Source organism: Pleuronectes platessa, chromosome 7, assembly GCF_947347685.1.
Source record: "Pleuronectes platessa chromosome 7, fPlePla1.1, whole genome shotgun sequence".
NCBI lineage: Eukaryota > Metazoa > Chordata > Actinopteri > Pleuronectiformes > Pleuronectidae > Pleuronectes > Pleuronectes platessa.
The window spans coordinates 26,109,303-26,127,105 of record NC_070632.1 but is presented as its reverse complement, the minus strand read 5'-3'; the positions used below and the strand labels follow the sequence as shown (position 1 = coordinate 26,127,105).

The following is a 17,803-nucleotide window of genomic DNA, read 5'->3' as shown; positions in this document are numbered from 1 at the left end:
AGGTATGAGGGCTTAACTGGCTGCTGCTGAGAAAAAGCAATGTGTTCTTAGCCATCTTACCATTTACGCATGGGATCAGAGTGTGCATTTGTCAATACTAACATTCAGAAAATACAGTCAGTCTATATGATGGATATTTCATTGGCTGCAGATTAAATGAATAAAGGTTTTCTTACAGTGCAAACAGAGATTGTTCTAGTCTGAAATGTAGTCTACAAGAGGCACATTATGCGAGTAAAGCTTTTTGTAAGTAATGCACTAGTTCCTGATTAAGGAATATAAATATTATAAAATGTGTTTCCTAGTGGGTGAACAATATTCACATGCTTTCATTAGTATAATACTCTTCCAGAGAAACGTAGACATCACACTTAGATCAAATCAAAATGCAAAATGGAACTGTGATTCCAATCTTATCATGAGCTGTCTCACTGCAGCAAGGACATTGATGGGAAAACCTCTCGGTTAAATAACACTCATGCAACAACAAACAGATCTTGTTTCTACAAGTTCCAAAAATGCTGGTGGACTCCCAATACACAGCTTGGGCCAAACATATCAATAAACAGCAGAATTCAGTGAGAAAAGGGAGCTCAAGATCAAGAGTTCAACTCACTCATTTGAATGTTTCCCCTGACACCATCTTTGCGACGATGTGAGGCCTAAGCTGAACTGAGAGGGAAGGAGTATATTTGCCATGCTGAAAAAGTTTTCTCATGGGTTTTTTAAATCCTGAAAACAACATTGCCGCTGTGTCCAAAACATCGTAAATCAACCACTTTTATTCCCTCCACAGCAGAGGCAGCTGGTGTCAGACCAGAAAGAGCAGGGGGGATGTTACACCCCTCCAAATTGAAGCCCTCGTCTCTGTCAGGTGCATTAAGGCTCTCTTTGCCTGCGAGCCTTCCTCTCCCTCATCTCATTTTTCACTGTCACTTTGAACCCGAGGCATCATTAGCTGAACAGGCTCTTCAGACCGCCGGCCTCGTGGCCCTCTTAACCACATAATCTCATAAAAGTGTAACACAGGACCTTGCATGACATGAGCCTGCCATAGCAACATGCTGCTTGTCAGAGAAATGGATATTAGATCCATTTGCCCCGAATAGTGTTTTGAGTTTCGCCATGTGATGTAAGTTGCCATGTTTCATAATGAGGATTAAAACAGGGGATGATAATGGCTCTGCAAAGAAAATACCAGGCTGCTGTTGCTATCCAGATGTTCTAGGGGCTCATCCAGGCTAAGGTTAATCAAGGGTTTTGAATTAATGTTTCATACAAAGCTTTGTTTTGATCCTTTGGTAAGGTTTTTCTTTTTATGGGTGCTGTTTCTGTTTCTGTGTTACTACTTTGTCTTGTGTATTTGAAGATTCCCACCCGTTACTGCACACTGTTTACGACTAGTATTTCAAGGGCACAGGTTACCGGGTTGGACCTTTCATTCGCTTGTCAATATTTAACATCTCCATGAACAGACTACAAACGAAGCCTTCAATATTCAAGAGGCTATTTTTGCCTCATAAAAAAGGATAGAGATAAGACAATAAAGAAAGAAGTATTCCTTATCAAAAGGACTTTTGACATTACTAAGAACAATAGTTTAGTTATCATCAAACGCATCGCCTTGAAATATAATGTGCCTATATGACCTTTTTACTCTGTTTTCCGACAATCGAATGGCACAACAAAGAGGCTAAAATAACAAAGGCCTTGGTACTGGATGTCCACTCGATCTCTGAGCGACTAGAGCTCACTTATTTCATGTGTAAATCAAATTAGTATCTAACATTCAGTCTACTGCAGCTTCTGTCTGCAGGGGTTCACTTACAGTTGCTGGCACTAACAAATCAGACTTCACGGTAATAGAGAGGAGCCAGACAATTACGCCGACATGTATAGAATGTCTATGCGGAAGCTTTAAGGGAACCTTGTCTGACGAGTCTGTTGCAATCTTTGGTCTTATCTCTGGATGAACATGATGATTAGTTAGCATATGTCCACACACACACATGTAGCTTTCACAATGTCAACATTTTCTAGAAGAGCATTAACGGTAATGCAGTGCAACAGCAGTATTTGGTTGAGTAGTAGTATCTAAAAGTTTTGCAGAATATTTCAGACAGGGCAACTTGCAAACAAAGATTCCGCAAATAGTTTTATTCCTGTCCATATACAAACTCTGATTCCTAAACTCTACAACTTTTTAAATGAATGTCCCTGAGTTTACTTTTTTGACAGTAGACATATTGAGCTGGGTCGTAGTAGTATTCCACGGCAGTTCCCCAGCACTTGGGAACCAGTTCAAAATTTTCGACCCATTACTCCGTCTGAATCATATCAGTCAGAGCTTCTTAATTCTTTTCCAGTGTGTTTTTCTGACACTTAGGCAAAGCAGCGATATAAAACTTGCGTCAAGAAGATTGAGTCATGGTCCAGAGGAGCAATCGGTCCAAAGCGTGTCTTCATTTCATAAAGAAAGATGACAAAAGCTTTGTTAGTTTGTAAATTGGCGAAACACCAGAAATATGCTGAAATCTCTTTCTACATAACAACGGCTTAAATTCCAGGACTGCCATGTGTTTGCCGTTATAGACACGAGTGCCACAGCTTCAACCAAGCAAGGGGTTCCCCACCAAGGGTAAATATGTGATGTATAAATAACATTAGCGCCATGCTGGCAGGCTTGGCAGATTATTTCTCTTTGACTAAAAACACCTAAATAAAAACAGCAGTTAAACAGTCGAGCTTTTTCAAAGAAAAGCCACATTCATTTTTTTTTTCCTTTACTGTGTGCAGAGTCATGGATTGTGAAACTGTTGTGTTGCCATAAAAAAAAACGTGTAGCCTCATTTGTTTCCCACACAGAACTGTGATAAAGAATAAACCATAAAGAACTAGACCAATAAATGGTATGGATAATTGTATTGGTATGAATACCATCCCATGTGATAAAGGTCTAACTCACAGTATGGATCTCAGTGGGGTAAGAATGACAATATTTTGCTCTAGACGTCTCTAGAAAATGGTCTGACGTGACAAAATTAATTTTATTAGAGCACAAAGAGTGAATTTTATGATGTTGATAGAGTAGAACTGTTTTGAACTTGGATCTGCCTGATACCTGATCCACTTAGTAAGGTCAGCGTCTGGCCAAGTCTGATCTGATCAAGACTGAGATGGGATCGGTGCATCCCTGCTTGTAAAGGATTAAAAGGGGCAGCTGAGCAAAAAGTCAAGAAATAAAATGGAGAAAAAAAATAGCAAGAAATAAATCACGACCTTGGAGGATGCATGTGCGTTATGGTGACCTCACGCAGAAAGTTGGACTCTGCTGATGACCTCTGAGTAATGCAACACAGTTCTGAGAAAATCCCCAACAGCTGAACAGATAGAGGCCGACATCCCGTAGGCTGAGATTAATTAAACCAGTTAATAGTGCTGGTGCTTGAAACAACAAGCAAGCAGCCACAGCGATCATTAGAGCTGACGATACATTTGTGCAAGCAGGAAATGGTTCAATTCATATACGTAAAAAACGCTTTGTTTTGTTTGTGTATAAGCAAATGTTGCAGGGAGAACTGGCATAGAAATCTCTAATGAGATCAGACCTCACAATGGCTTTTGGTCGAAATCACAGAGAACACCCGCTGTGTTAAAAAAGGCATTGAAAGATTAGCGTGAACCCAATGTTGCAGCCTCTCAACCAAATATTATCAAAGTGTCAGCAAGCCGGAAAGGATTAGAGGTTTTTAAAGTTGAAAACATAATAATAAAATGAAGCTAAAGAAACAATGGGAACTGAGAGTAAAAACAATCCCGGGGAAGTATATTCTGGGACGTAAACGAGATTCTTATATCAAACTTAGTTTACAAGCCAAGTGTCCTTTGGCTCAACGAGATCTTGTTATCCCATATTCCCTGAGAAGAATTTCCCCAGACGTGTTGTGTGAGATGGAGCGGTGGTTACTGTCTGTGAGACCCAGCGTGTGATCAAAGAATTACTGTTTTTGTTGATTTGTCAAACTGCTGGACTGACAATTATTATTCGCTGTGAAAATAAGTATCTCTGTTTTCCCACACATGGGGGATCACTGCCTAAAATTTATGAAAGGACCAAACTGCCTGTTTAGAGGACTTGTTAACTTGAACTACTGATGCTTCCACTTCAATCTAGTCATAATGCTGGCATCCTGCAGGAAATCGAATCTTGCAACTAAGAACAAATTTTAAAGTGGGAGGAGAACGATAAAATGCACTTGGTGACTCTCTTGTTTTCTTTGAAAGGGAAAAGCACCATTTTATGACCCCCTTATGTTCAGGCCTACAGTAGCTTTCCTTACTGTGTCAACAAGAAGTTGTGAAGATGGATCTGGTTTATATGCACTAACTGCAGGAGGGGGATTTGGATGAGACATCAAGGAAGGACATTGTGAAACTGCTTTATTATTTATTTAATTTTTTCTTTATCAGAATCTGTCATAGATATAATTTTGTTTTTCCCCTACGGGTTTCGGCTTCATCACATCCTTATAAATTAAATTGCAAAAAAGGTACCGAAATAAATATGAACCTTGAAGTTTTCATTTATCCTTATCCTTATACAAAAAAGTATCTGTAATACAGTTTTGAAAACATTCCGGTCCTGACCACTGATATTGCATGCTTGAATGAATTTGCACTCTTCTGTATTTATTCTTTCATCAAACAATATCAGTTTTTAATCACAACATTTCCAATTATGGCTGCTTGAACTTTGGCGTTTTGTTAAATAAAGAAGAAAGGCTTCAGAGAAATACACATTTTCTCTAACTAGTGTTGGAGAGAACCAAGTTAGCATCAGGGTTAAACACCTGGTCAATAAAAAAAGAGTCCTTCTTGCTTTAGTTTAGAAAAAAAACATGTCAAAGTCACACGACCAGTCAGACGCCAAAATTGACAAAAATGCATCTAACCGCCCCTGAAGCTACATCCAGCAGTTTTAGTTGCACATGACTAAAACCCAATGTACCTCAGTGATGTTTGCTGAGTAGCAGCGATGACTAACCATTTCTAATGTTTTGCATCAAGTGTCCTCCTTAGTATCTCATCGTGGCGCGAGGGAGAGTGGCTCATGTGGAAACTGCAATTTCCTAGCAAGCGGATGCACTAATTGGCATGAAGATGAACACGATTCAAATCAAACACATCCAAATGGCCTCCAGCAGCGACTGGATTTCTTAGCAGGGTGGAATATTCACTTAGGGGATGACTTGGTCTTTTCAAAAATATCTAGAGGTCCTACAGTGATATGGGACCTCGAGCCTCTGAGGTTTATGTGAGTTTAAGGCAACATGCCAATTACAAAAACCTGCAGCATGGAAAAGGGCCTGAGCCCACGGGGTGATGAGTGTGCTAATTAAATTAGATGTTTTATCGCAGGAAAATGGAGATGATAATCAACCAATCACACCACAATTTGTTTCAGATTTCATCATGTTCACCAGATGATGGGCCTCTGTTGTTGTGTGTTGGCAAACTACTGCTGCGAAGAAATTAAACCGCCACCGCTTACTGCACCCATCCACTTTTATACAGCCGATTGAAACGCCACAGAAACATGAAAAAAAACACAGCACAACAATGAATCATTGAACTAGATTTAAAGTCACTCTTGATGCTGTTTCATGTTTTAGAATGTTCTCAAGCAGGGACAGAAAAAAAAGAAGTAATATGTTCATATTTCAAAGAAGCGCAGTGAATCCAGAGCTGGTTCACACTGTGCAATTAAGTCTCTTGGCCAAAGCAGAAACCACAGACAACAATCTTCTCTCATGCATTGGGTTGTCGTGCCACTTGAGAAGGCCGTACAGGAACATATTTAAAATGGCCCTTGATGCACCTGGGAAGTGGCTGCCAGGTTTCTGACATTAGTGTTTCATCGCTCTCGGGGACTCAGACACTGAGGAGAGAGGAGGACAAAACCTGTATAGAGATCAGGTAGGTGCGATAAATTGGAACTGATGTTTTGTCAAATATGAGTAACAGAACTTCAGTGAATTATCGTCTTTTGTACAATGTCAAACTGAAGTGAACAGGAAGTAATCAACCCAGAACAAGGGAGAGTCCCCGTAAGCAAGGGCAGCAACCACCAATAATATAATATTAAAAAATCTGCTGATTATTTTTTACAATTATTTGAGTAATTATTTAATATACAAAAATATATGGATATATCTAATGACATAAGAATAAGACTGCACAGTAACTATCAGACCTACAATTCAAATCCAATAGATATTTAATTTGCAAAGAAACAAAACAATTGTTCTTTTTATTAGTTTTTTTTCAGGGGAGGTACCACAGGTGGAGCCAGGGGCCAATGGAATCTGATCGCCCCTGAGGTCCCCATGTCACGTCAGTGGTCAGAGGTCTAAGTAATAGGAATTTGTAAAGATTTGTATTGTCTAACATTTCTAAAGTACACAATGTGCTTGAATAAGGAACAATTTGAAAACATATCACTGATGTGTGGCTTTGCTCTAATGTTATAGAACTAACATTAAACAAGGACAGACTTTCACCGACTGAATCAGTGCATGGAGGCTGGATCTAGAGAATCAAACGTGGTGTTAGGAATTTTATATCACATTTCATAGAGGAGACAGATTCGTATACTTCAGGGAAGAGAGGACAAGAACTCTCCTTGTAAAGTGCTGGTAACTGACTCTGACAGATGTATCACTGTGGCTTCTGGTTCACACGTCCTGCCAGCCCACAGAACAGACCCATCAGCCAGGCACTGGTTGTGTGCCACATTCATGTGACAGTGATTTCCCATTAATGTTCACATTCACATGACACCAACCAACTGTTTCTGTGGAACAGAGACAAGTCCCAACCCAGGTCTAATAAATCTTTAACCAACCCGACAGATCATTTCAGTCTTGCACACGTCAGATTGAAAAGGTCTGCAGGAGTTCCAAACTGACAGACCTCAGTGTTTGTTTATGGATATCCGAACTATCAATCACTAGTGTTTAAAAAATTGTCGGAGTTAATCGGCTGTGTTTTATTTCTCCTGTATGGCTTTATGGCTATATTCGAAAACCTCTGTGACTCCATACAAAGGCAAACACACACGCTTAACCTCATCTGACACATTTCGAGGGATGTTTCCGAGATATGGTCTTAGTGGTCTTGTATTTCAAACATCACAGAAATCATCTGCAGCTAAAACACCAAGAGGGAGTCAGGAGAGGGAAATGTGCAGCGTGCAGTGCAAAATAGGCTCAGTCAAAGTGACGCCTTTTTGGAGCAGGGTTAAAGTTAGACTGGGCACGTATTCGATGGATCTGTGACAGCACACTTAATGTCTTGTTGCTGCAGAAATTAACTGGAAAGATCTCATCTGTCCTCCAGTTTGCACCTTCCAGCAGGATGGCGCAAATGAGGCAAGATTTCAAAGCAACATCAAACATCGGCTTTGTGTGCAAAAGCGGATTTTCCATAACCCTGTTTAACTGCGCAGGCTTTGTCATGGGTAATGATACAGTCAAAGGCTGGCTAATTTCTCATTTTCATTAGAGACAAGACCTTCAAAAATAAAGGAATTCTTGATAAAAAATTCTGCTGTTAGGAGAATTATTTTGCTCAAGACCTAGAACTTAACGTAGATCTGAACTTAAACCTCCAAAACATCTTGTATATTATTTACTGATAAGAAGCTGCTCTTTTTACACCCAAGGACTATTAGGTATTCAAATTCTGCCTGCCCAGAATGCATGAAAACAAATCGCTTAATTCAAGCAAATTGCTTGTAGTTTGACCAATAACATGTTACCCTGGGAGATCAATTTGACTGAACCTCTTTGACCCCAGCAACCTTTGGCGAGTCGATCATCACACAATGATCAGATGCTTAATTCTCCCTGTGAACATGCATTGACACCCATAACTTATTCAAAGAATCTAAATGACAGGATTTCCATAGTGTTTGAGGGTCGAGGTGATTTACAGAGAAATGTGTATAAATGATTTAAAAGACATCTGTTTGTCATTAAATGCATGTTGAAGCCAATAAAAAAAAACTTCTTTGATCCAAAATACACAACATATTAAGGACATGTGATTTTATAAGCAGGTAAGCAGACGCAATTATGTGACAGTGATGGATCTCATTGAGCACAAAGTGGTTAACTGGAGGGAAGACGTGCAGTCGGGCGTAAGCTCAAATTGAAATAAGCACATGTGCTGATGCGCAGTACTGAAAAACAAACATTCACCACTGATGCAAACTGAAATAACTCCTGACAATCAGAGAACATTAGGAAGTGTTTGATTTTGACTGGCTCAGGCACTTGGCACTAATAAGGTAACATAAATCCCCTCCAGGAGCCGAGGTTCACAGATCCCAGAGATAATATTAATTAGGAGAACGCAAAGCAAATTGAACAATGTTCTGATGTGATCTTTAAGTCAGGAGATCCACTTCACATGCACTCATTATTTGATTCAAAGCTCCAACGCTAACCTTGCCCTGCTCTGGGGTGAACGTCTCCAACACAGGAGCATTCAGAGTAGCCCTGATTTCATGTTTTATGTTTCCCTTCCTGCGGTTAATATAATCACATTCTTACACAATCAAAACCAATCATCAACCTGTGACTCACTTGATTAGATTATATTACATTTGAATGACTGATTATTTCAGCTGCGATTCCCAGAGTGTAATTCTGACACATCAACACCCTGCTTGCCACGAACACATACTTCCTTTATGATTCTCAATACATGTGACAACATTTTTCTGATGATGTCGAGTGGTCTGTTGTCTCTTTTAATGCTTTTCCTTCCGGCCGGCTCTCGAACAACTGCGCATTTGAAAAACCTCAGCCTTACAGCTGAAGCGAACTGAGCCGCCATCATGCCAGCAGTCGGCCTGTGGATTTAGGAGGGACCGTCTAAATCATCCTGGTCCAGTTTCACTTCACCTGCCTAGAGCTCCTTCCGCTGGATGGAAAAGTGAAACCTGGGCAAATAGCTCGGCCGGTCAACAACCAGGGTGTCTGCCCATTTGTGTCTGTTCCACAAAGCAAACTGACGCACTGAATAAAGTTTTAACATTCCTGCCTTGAACAGGCTGTGCAAAAGAGGCTTGTCTCTGTTCAGGAGGGACCAAGGGGGGGGGGGGGGGGGGGGGGGGGGGCCACATGTGATGACTCCCTCACGGAGACAGGCAGCTGTTTTCTCCTATGCAGGAATCGGAAAACTAGCGCTCCCTGCTGGTGCCAAATGATCTGTGGAGGTGTCAAGGTCTAGACGTGCTCACTTTCTCCTTCGCTGACACCCATTGACATTCACAACGTGTATTTTAACTTACTGCAAATACCAAATATATATTATACTTTTATTAAAATCTACCATTTTATCCTCAAAGGAAGAATGAGAGGACTAACCACGGAGCAGTGCATCCTTGAAGAAGACGACTCTTTCTCTAGTCTTCTTCCCTGAAAACTGGGACAAATCCTTTACATATTTTCTACATGTGATTATGTGACAGTGAAACGCGCTGGGGGCTGTGGCCATGAAAGTAAATAAAAGATGAAAGGTGTCAGTTAGTACAGCCAAGGCAATCAGCCTTACTTACTGTATAAATTCATTAAAAAAAACAGAAAGGAAACTCTGCTCAGAAAAGGATTAACGGCGGCACGGATGCAAAAAAGCCCATCCTCGCTCCAGAAAACTTCAAAGACGTATTCCCAGATGCACGATCATACACACATGCACACACAGACACACAATGCTATGGCAGCATTAATATGTTTCACATCCTTTAATTTTATCCTATCTGATATAGTCATTGAAAGGAGAGAGCGACACTAGGAGATGAGTCAAACCACTGATATGCGCAGGGTTCAGTTAAACAGCCTGGGGGGTATAGTGCAGGCTAAACCTGTCGAAATTTGGTAAACACACCTCCTTAATATGCGATCAACACACACACACATACACACGTTACATATTAATTAGCCAGCTTCCACATCGCAGATTGAGCTTGACGATTTTAAAAGAAATGAAAAATGGTTATGTTTTTCGAATACAGAGACGTTATTAGTATTATTTATTTATTCTGGTTAATAACAGTCAGTGATCACCTGTGCAACTGATGGAGGATAAAACCTTCAAGTATAAAGACTGACCTCAGCCCAGTGATTGAGATGAGTCCGCCTGCTCTCAGGCAGAGGTGTGTGGAGTCTCTTTGATCCTCGCAAATTAGAATACCTAGAGCCCATCTGCCCCATGATGCTACAGGCCATGCTGCCACATTATTACACAAGTTCTCAGGGCTCATGGGTCGAACCACACCCATCTTCAAAGTCGGCCTCCATTATGAATTCAAAGCTGTGTGGGTGTATCTTACACAGCTGGACTGTGGAAAAACTCAACACACATATACACACAAACACACACCTAAGGCAGACACCGGCCAGAGATCTCAAAACCATCTCTCTCTTCTACAGTGGATGTCTGCAGGAGCAACTTTACCATAATGACACACACACTTTCGTTCCCTTACTCTCACGCACCTACACACTCACACAAAGTGGAAATAATTCCCTCCCCGCTGTTGCCGCTGGTAATGACAGGGACCTTTAGGAACCTTTTAGTCTTCAATTTGAGCCTGTCAGGTCAGCCAAGTGACAGGCCACAGATTATGGCGTAAGGGAACACAGACAGAGCCTAAGGTGAGCCCGCATTGAGCACTCAGAAGACAGCGGCCGCTCTCGGCGCAGAGCAGGCGGGGGACAGAGGTGAGAGGTGGTGCCTGGCCGGTGGTTCTATCCCCAGGATGGACCGGTGTCCCGTGTCCGGACGCCATCAGGCAGAGCAGGATCACGACCTCATGTTCAACACCCGTCAGTAATATGTGTCAACAGGTGGACAAATGATGAGACCAAATGGCACCTCCACGCGTGGGATAATCTCTCCATGCGTTTTCCCTCAAATTATAAACAGAGCAGCTGTTCACCTCCGCGGCTTTTCGAAAACTACTGGACGAGTTTAGTGCGAGTTCCCCCACCAACCTCCCTGCGTACACCTGCAACCATTTACCAAAGGAGAAAGCGCAGACACGGCGGAGTGGCGGACTGACGGCGCTGATAAGAACCTATTGACCAGGACGGCACCGGGAGGCTGAGCTACGGACAGAGGGAGACATGGATGTGAAGCACGCTGCAGAAACTACGGACAGGTGGACGCGAATCCCGATGTGTCTGTTTATAAAAGTCCATTAAGAAAAAAAGGGATTGGAGATAAGAACGTGTCGAGTCTTTCTGGTTAAATCTGAGGAGTCGCGCGGCGGCAGCAGCAACGTGTCCCGCGTCTTCGAGTCACGGCGCGGCGCACACACTTTATCTCTTCTAGAAGAAAAAGGAAAAAAGAGCCACAAAAGAATCACTTACTTTTGACTTCTTCATATGGAACGACAGGAGTAAATCCAGTGTGTGCGAAAGCCTATTTTATTTTACTTCTACGAGGGGGAAAGGGGCTGTCATCATCTTGTGTGCACATATCCAATGCCTAAGTCAATAGTATCCAAGCAGAGGAGGGAAAAAAGAGCCCGAACGACGACAAACGGTGAGAATTGGGAATCGAACTATGAACTTTTGCTGGCGATCGGCCTATGACGTGTGGCATCTAGCCCATCTATCTACAACATAAATCCAGACACTGAGGGCTCGCGTCGGCGGAGAGGGACAGCGCTCAGAGGGAGGGAGTTAAGCCTGGTTTTAATGATGCGTAAAAAGCAGTCAAAGAGCCGCCCTCTGACGACGCGCAGGGGTTCACTTCACCACTGCGGCCGTCTGTCCGCCTGCAGAAAGCGCGCGCTCTCTGCCACGCACGGCGCCTTGCTCAATACCTACTTTAATACAGCGGCGCTTTTATTAACCCATTAATAGCAGACTTTTCCCACAGCGGGTTCCTATTGTTAATCATTATAATAGATCCAATATTAATAGAAAAAAGTTACTTTTTCACGGGATAGTCAGGACATCTAAACAAATAATATACATTTGAGATATAAAATGACAGTTTTTTTATTCTTAATCTTCAAAGCAACATGCTCATCTCTCTCTCTCTCTCTCTCTCTCTCTCTCTCTCTCACACACACACAAACACATTCTAACACTCACTCATCTTTCTTTCATGAATAGCATGTGTTTTATATAGAGCTGTGAAAAATAACGCGTTAACAAGTTATGATTAAATTACAGGATTAATTCGGTTTTTTTTTTAACGCATTTAACGCATGCGCAGAAGGACCTTCCAATTCCGCCGCCTCTGCACTAGTTGCCGCTCTAATGCAGTCAGACGGCAGCTGCCATTCAAACAAACAAACAACATGGATAATTCCAGAGCTGCCAACTCTCACGCTTCCGCCGTGTGACACACGCTTTTGCATGTTTTCACACGCACTCACGCCACACATCCAATTTCTCACGCCAAAAAAAACCTGGATCTTTGAAGTGAAGCGCATGACTAAATCTATTTTAACTTGTTGACGAGACGAGACGAAAATGTTGGTGGTTGACTAAGTCACGATCATTTTTTAAAACATCATCGTATCAGGCCGTCATGAAGTACCAGGAGCGGGCGAGTGTGTGTGTGTGTGTGTGTGTGTGTGTGTGCCCCAGATAGCGCACCGGTCCCGAGGCTCCGCCCCCCGCCCCGCGCACTCGCTCAGAGACACAAGACCAGAGCTCCTTCACGTGAAGGAGCTGGTCACTGACTCACCGGCTGCTCAGTGGAAACAGTGAAAACACAGAGTTTCTCTGGTCTCAGCTGATCAGAGCTCAGCGTCTTGATCAGAGCAGAAGCTACAGTTGGTTTCTACCGAGCTGCAGTTTCTGTGTCCGCCTCCAGCCTGACCTGCTCTCACTTTTCGTTTAAATATTTCGCCAACTAAAATATATATTTTTAAGCTATTAGGCTGCAGCTATATGTTTTTATTTATTTAAAAATAGGGTACTTCTTATTTCATACATTTTCCACAAATACGGGGAGGACTCAAATAACCCTACAAAGGTCTGTGTTTAATTTATTTCAAAGTAGGCCGACACTTGCCTGTGTATTTTCTTCTCTTCATAAGCGTTTGGTTTTTCCTTTGTTGTAACAGGTAAAAATATCAATCAAATGTCAACAGTTTTCTTTATTGTTGTTCGATAATTTCATAAATGCAACAAACCATAGTTTAGTATAGTATAACTTTATATAAAACTTTATTAGCTTTGTTATCAAATATGTTTTGCGGCTCCAGACAAATTTTATTTTGGGGAAGAGGGTCCATTGTGTTGCTTAAAAAGGCTACTGTTTAAGCACTTTATTTGCTGCACTTTTTTGTCTGATGGAAAGTGTGGTGGGAGGCGAACATAAATCATTAACTGCTCTTAAGAATACAATTATTTAAAATATAGGTTAGGTTTCAGTTCAGAATTAGTTGAAAACCATTGTAATCAAAATGTCAATCAACCTACCTTGGTCAAATCTTAAACAAAGGTCTATTAATTAGGCTATATTGTGGTCATTGAGGTACAACAATAGTTTTCTGGTTGAATGTTCAGCTCAAGGCTAGAAGGCCCTACAAGTCATGATCAGAGGAACATGAATCAGAAGAAGTTCAGGTATTGCACATCTTTAGCATACCACCCAAAAATCCACTAGAATGCAGGAAACAACATCTACTTAAACCAACATTTCCTGGGGGTGGACCTTCAGCTATGTCTTTGCGTCACAGAATGTAACCAATGTTGTCCATCTCCAGTCGGCCGCTCCTATCAACGACTTCGGGCCCCAAAGGCCACCAGAATGCAGCGAACAACATGGATACAACGCCAAATTCCAACAATTCCCTGATATTTGAGCCACCAACGTGTGTGGCTGTGTGCGCGGCAAAATGTTGGTCACCCCTGACAAAATCTCACTCCAAGGTTTTTTGAAAAGTTGGCAGCTCTGATAATTCTGATGAACCTGAGGACCTTCTGGACGGGAAGATCGTGTTCCAAAAAAACAAAGATCGAACATTCAGTAAAACCAAGGTGATATGCACACTCTGCTAGAAGACGTTATCGTTTCACCGTAGCAATACCCGCCTAACCACCGCAACGTGAAGCATGTGTTGGTCGGCGAGGGGCGTTCAAGTGGAATGCGCCAAACCAGACTCACTCGCCGGACACATTGTGCAAAAGAAGCGGTCAGCTTTACTGTCAGAGAATTTGAACAAGTTAGTTTGCCTCACCAACTGGCTAAAGACCGAGTAGCTAAGAGGGCCTTTAGAGGCATTAGATTGTATCATGGTGTGGTTAATGGTTGTGTGACAAAAAATATAAAAAATGTCAACCATCCTATGGCTAAGAAGCTCAAATAATTTCTGTTTGATTTAAAAAAAAAAAGTTTTATTCAACCACACAATGGCTAAGGAGCCCGAATATTGTTTAGGATGAAGATTATATTAATGTTCCATATGGAAAAGCAATGATAACTGCTGAAGAACTGCTGAATTGCAGCACAAAAGAAAAGTTAAATGTCATAAATCTTGTTTTCACAAAAATATTCCGAGAAAATCGGTAATGTGATTAATCATGATTAATCCATAGAAACCTGTGATTAATTTGATTAAAAATTTTAATCATTTCACAGCCCTAGTTTTATAGCACAACATTGTTATATTCGAAAGGAATATAACTGACTTTCTCGTGTTATACTAGTGACATATATAATAATATATATTTGATATATTGATGTAAAAAATGACACATGTTTATTATTCAAAGCAACAATCTCTCTTTCAAGCTGAACTTAAAATGTAGATCTAACTAACCTTATAATTTGTCTTCACCTGGACCACACACACATCTTTTTTTCATGAATGGCATGTGTTTAATAGCACAGCTTTTCTATAAAGGTTGTAACATTGTTTCTAAGGAAGCATGTAATTTGTGCACTGTATTCTGGAAAGGATCCGTCCGTTGTGACCAACAACTCAGTAACAGTGAGAAATAAGAAGCATCCAAACCCACAGTGGGTTGTGGGACAGACCAGTGTTCAGTTTCTTTCATTTGAACATAACGTTTTGAACACACACACACACAAACATAAACACTCAGTTATGTCTCCATGACTTCAGAGGACAAAGCATTTACTTGCATAGATTTGCATATGGAGGGAAGCCTCTGCCTAGGACTGTGTGACACAGAGGGAAATAAGACAACACGTTTTACAGGATTGACATGCCAGAATAATGATATAGTGAAACAGACATACTTGTAGCCAGCCTGTACAAAAGTTTGATTTAAACTGTTTTAAACGGTTGAACCCATCCCTTCAGGTTGACAGATTAGGTGAAGGAGAGCATATTAAGATATTCAGTCCAGGCTGATAAAAAAAAGTTGGTCGTGGTTGATTTAGTGTTAAATTTCCTTTTGTTTCAAATGTTTTTATCGTAAAGGTTGAGTCATCAAACATGACAGCCGGATAAACAAGCCTTACATTTCATTTTTTTAAAGCATACAAACATACATGGATGAACTAAACATAACAGTATATGATCCATGAAATGGTCTACTCATAAATTACTACTAAAGGGTTTTGAGACAGGTACACCGCAATGTGGACTCAGAAGTCTGGAAAGAAAAATTTGATAGATCCTGTCAAAAGTCCTGCGTATGATTGCCATAAATATTCTACCTAAGTTTCCCCTTCCTTTTTTTAAAAGTACTTGGTTGCCTTTTCATTATACAGATGATGCATAGATGCTGTCAGTGTTACACAGCAGCGAAAGGAGGAGGGATGTTAGCGTTCAATAACGAATATTGTGCTTGAGTAAACCTTTATTTTATCACCTTAATGAAAATCTGCCAATGTTTTGTTTTTTTAAGTTTTTGGAAAAAAAGTCAATATTTATTGTTTTATTTTGCGAAAAAATTTAAAATAGTTTTGATAACAAAGAGATACAAATGCAGCAAATGTTTCTCAAACATAAACAATTAAGTATTTGGTCGCCCTCAACACTATTACAACACTAGTCGCCACTCATCTGAGACTGTACTGAACAGTTTAAAAAAAACTATTATCAAACAGTCAAAAGAAACATGTGGCATTGAAGTCAGTAAATATGAACAGCTATGAAAATAATCAAATAAACACAAACCAAAATTTACATTAAGGATTTTAATGACTTGGGCATCTCTGTTTTTCTATTGAGGCTTAATAGAGGCAGATTATATTAACTGTGCCTGAGGAGAAACCTCTGATAGGATTTCTAACACAAGCACCACAGGTATTTGGCAGGAGTGGACCTGGTGCCTTGAGGGAGAAGGCACACTGGTGTTGTGGTCAGTCGTGATAAGTGCTCAGTAAATCTTCTGAAATATGCAAGAGCTTCCAGCATAGTTCTCTCATCACCTGCTCATCCTGATATCATCAGAGAGGAATGACAGGTGTGGGTTGTAAAAGCAAATGCATATATTTAACACTCGACTTTCACAAGCTTTTCCGGTCTTGGGTGCAGAGTTTGCACAACACCCTGGACTCTTTACAAATTAGTAATAGGCTTAAGGATCAGAGATGTGGTTGTTTTCTGAGTGACCACCACCTAAATTAAGAAACAAAGCCTGTCCGCATCTCACGTAAAACAGCAGTCTGAGAGGCATAATTACATAATGTGCTTATTTTGCAAATCTGTCTGTAAAATACTATGCTTTCATAGATATTTATCAATGATTGCAATCTAGACTTGCAAGAAACCGGATTTCCTGTACTTACAATCCATGGAATGTCTGGAGAGTCTGGATGCTATGTCCACATCAAAGCTGCGTTAATTGATTTTTGGCCATTAGGGCGAGAAAAAAACTCAAAAAAATGCAACTAGACACATTGCTCTGAAATGGTTTGCTAAATGGTAAATGGTTATGTATTTATATTGCGCTTTTCTAGTCTTGATGACCACTCAAAGCGCTTTACAGTACAGTTTTACATTCACTCATTCACACACACATTCATTCAGTGCATCTAATTGCAGCACTTTGTTATTCTATGGGGGGGGGCATTCGGGGTGCTGCTGGTGGGAGGAGATGAACATTGGCTTCTATGTCTAAGTGTTTGTGGTGCCACAGGGAGGTATGCTAGAGAGTAGCCATGGTGTTAACAGGGACATTAAAAGAGGAAAAGGGAGTGTCCGCCTGCTTCAGAGAGGCAAGTCTGCCAGAAAATGTCTGATCCCTCTGACCTTTTCCTAAAAGTCATTCTCCCTGGGCCTTTTCTTCCGATCCAAAAGGGCTTTGAAGTCCCTGATCCAAGGTTTGTTGTTAGGGAAGCAGCCAGCTCTTTAAGATTGGTTCTCCCATTACCCGTTAACCTTGCACATCCTCTAGTGTTTATTACAATGTATTGCAAAACTCATTATTTAAAAATCTATCAAATTGTTTCCTATTTTTTATATTTATACCGGCACAAACATGCAATAGCAAATGTCTGTTAACCTACCTGGCAATAAACCCTGATTCTATTTCTAAGTCGGTGGTTATATCGTTGGCTTCTACTGTCGACATTGAAATGTCCTTGGGGAAGACACTTAATTTAAAAAAAAAAACATACAATCTGGCAAAGAACAATGGCTAGAGTGTAAAGCTGGTGAGGAGATTGTCAGCAGATGTACAGATGGGCCTGAAGGTCGCCTGGGGGTTAAACGGCAGCACACGCTGCAGACTGGGCGGGAAATGGAGGGAGGCAGACTGAAATAACAGTGGAAATGAAACAACAATGCAAA

General features: G+C 41.0%; 1 protein-coding gene across 2 annotated transcripts in view; it reads right to left on the bottom strand.

The window, feature by feature from the left end:
* Positions 1 to 11,849, bottom strand: part of kitlga (kit ligand a) — a 29,056-nt gene extending 17,207 nt beyond the window's left edge. For both annotated transcript variants that reach the window (XM_053427361.1, XM_053427363.1), the window contains exon 1: positions 11,442 to 11,849. In XM_053427361.1, coding sequence (XP_053283336.1) covers positions 11,442 to 11,456 — 15 coding nt within the window. In that variant the 5' untranslated portion in view covers positions 11,457 to 11,849. The remainder of the gene's footprint in view (positions 1 to 11,441) is intronic.
* Between the last annotated feature and the right edge of the window lie 5,954 nt (positions 11,850 to 17,803).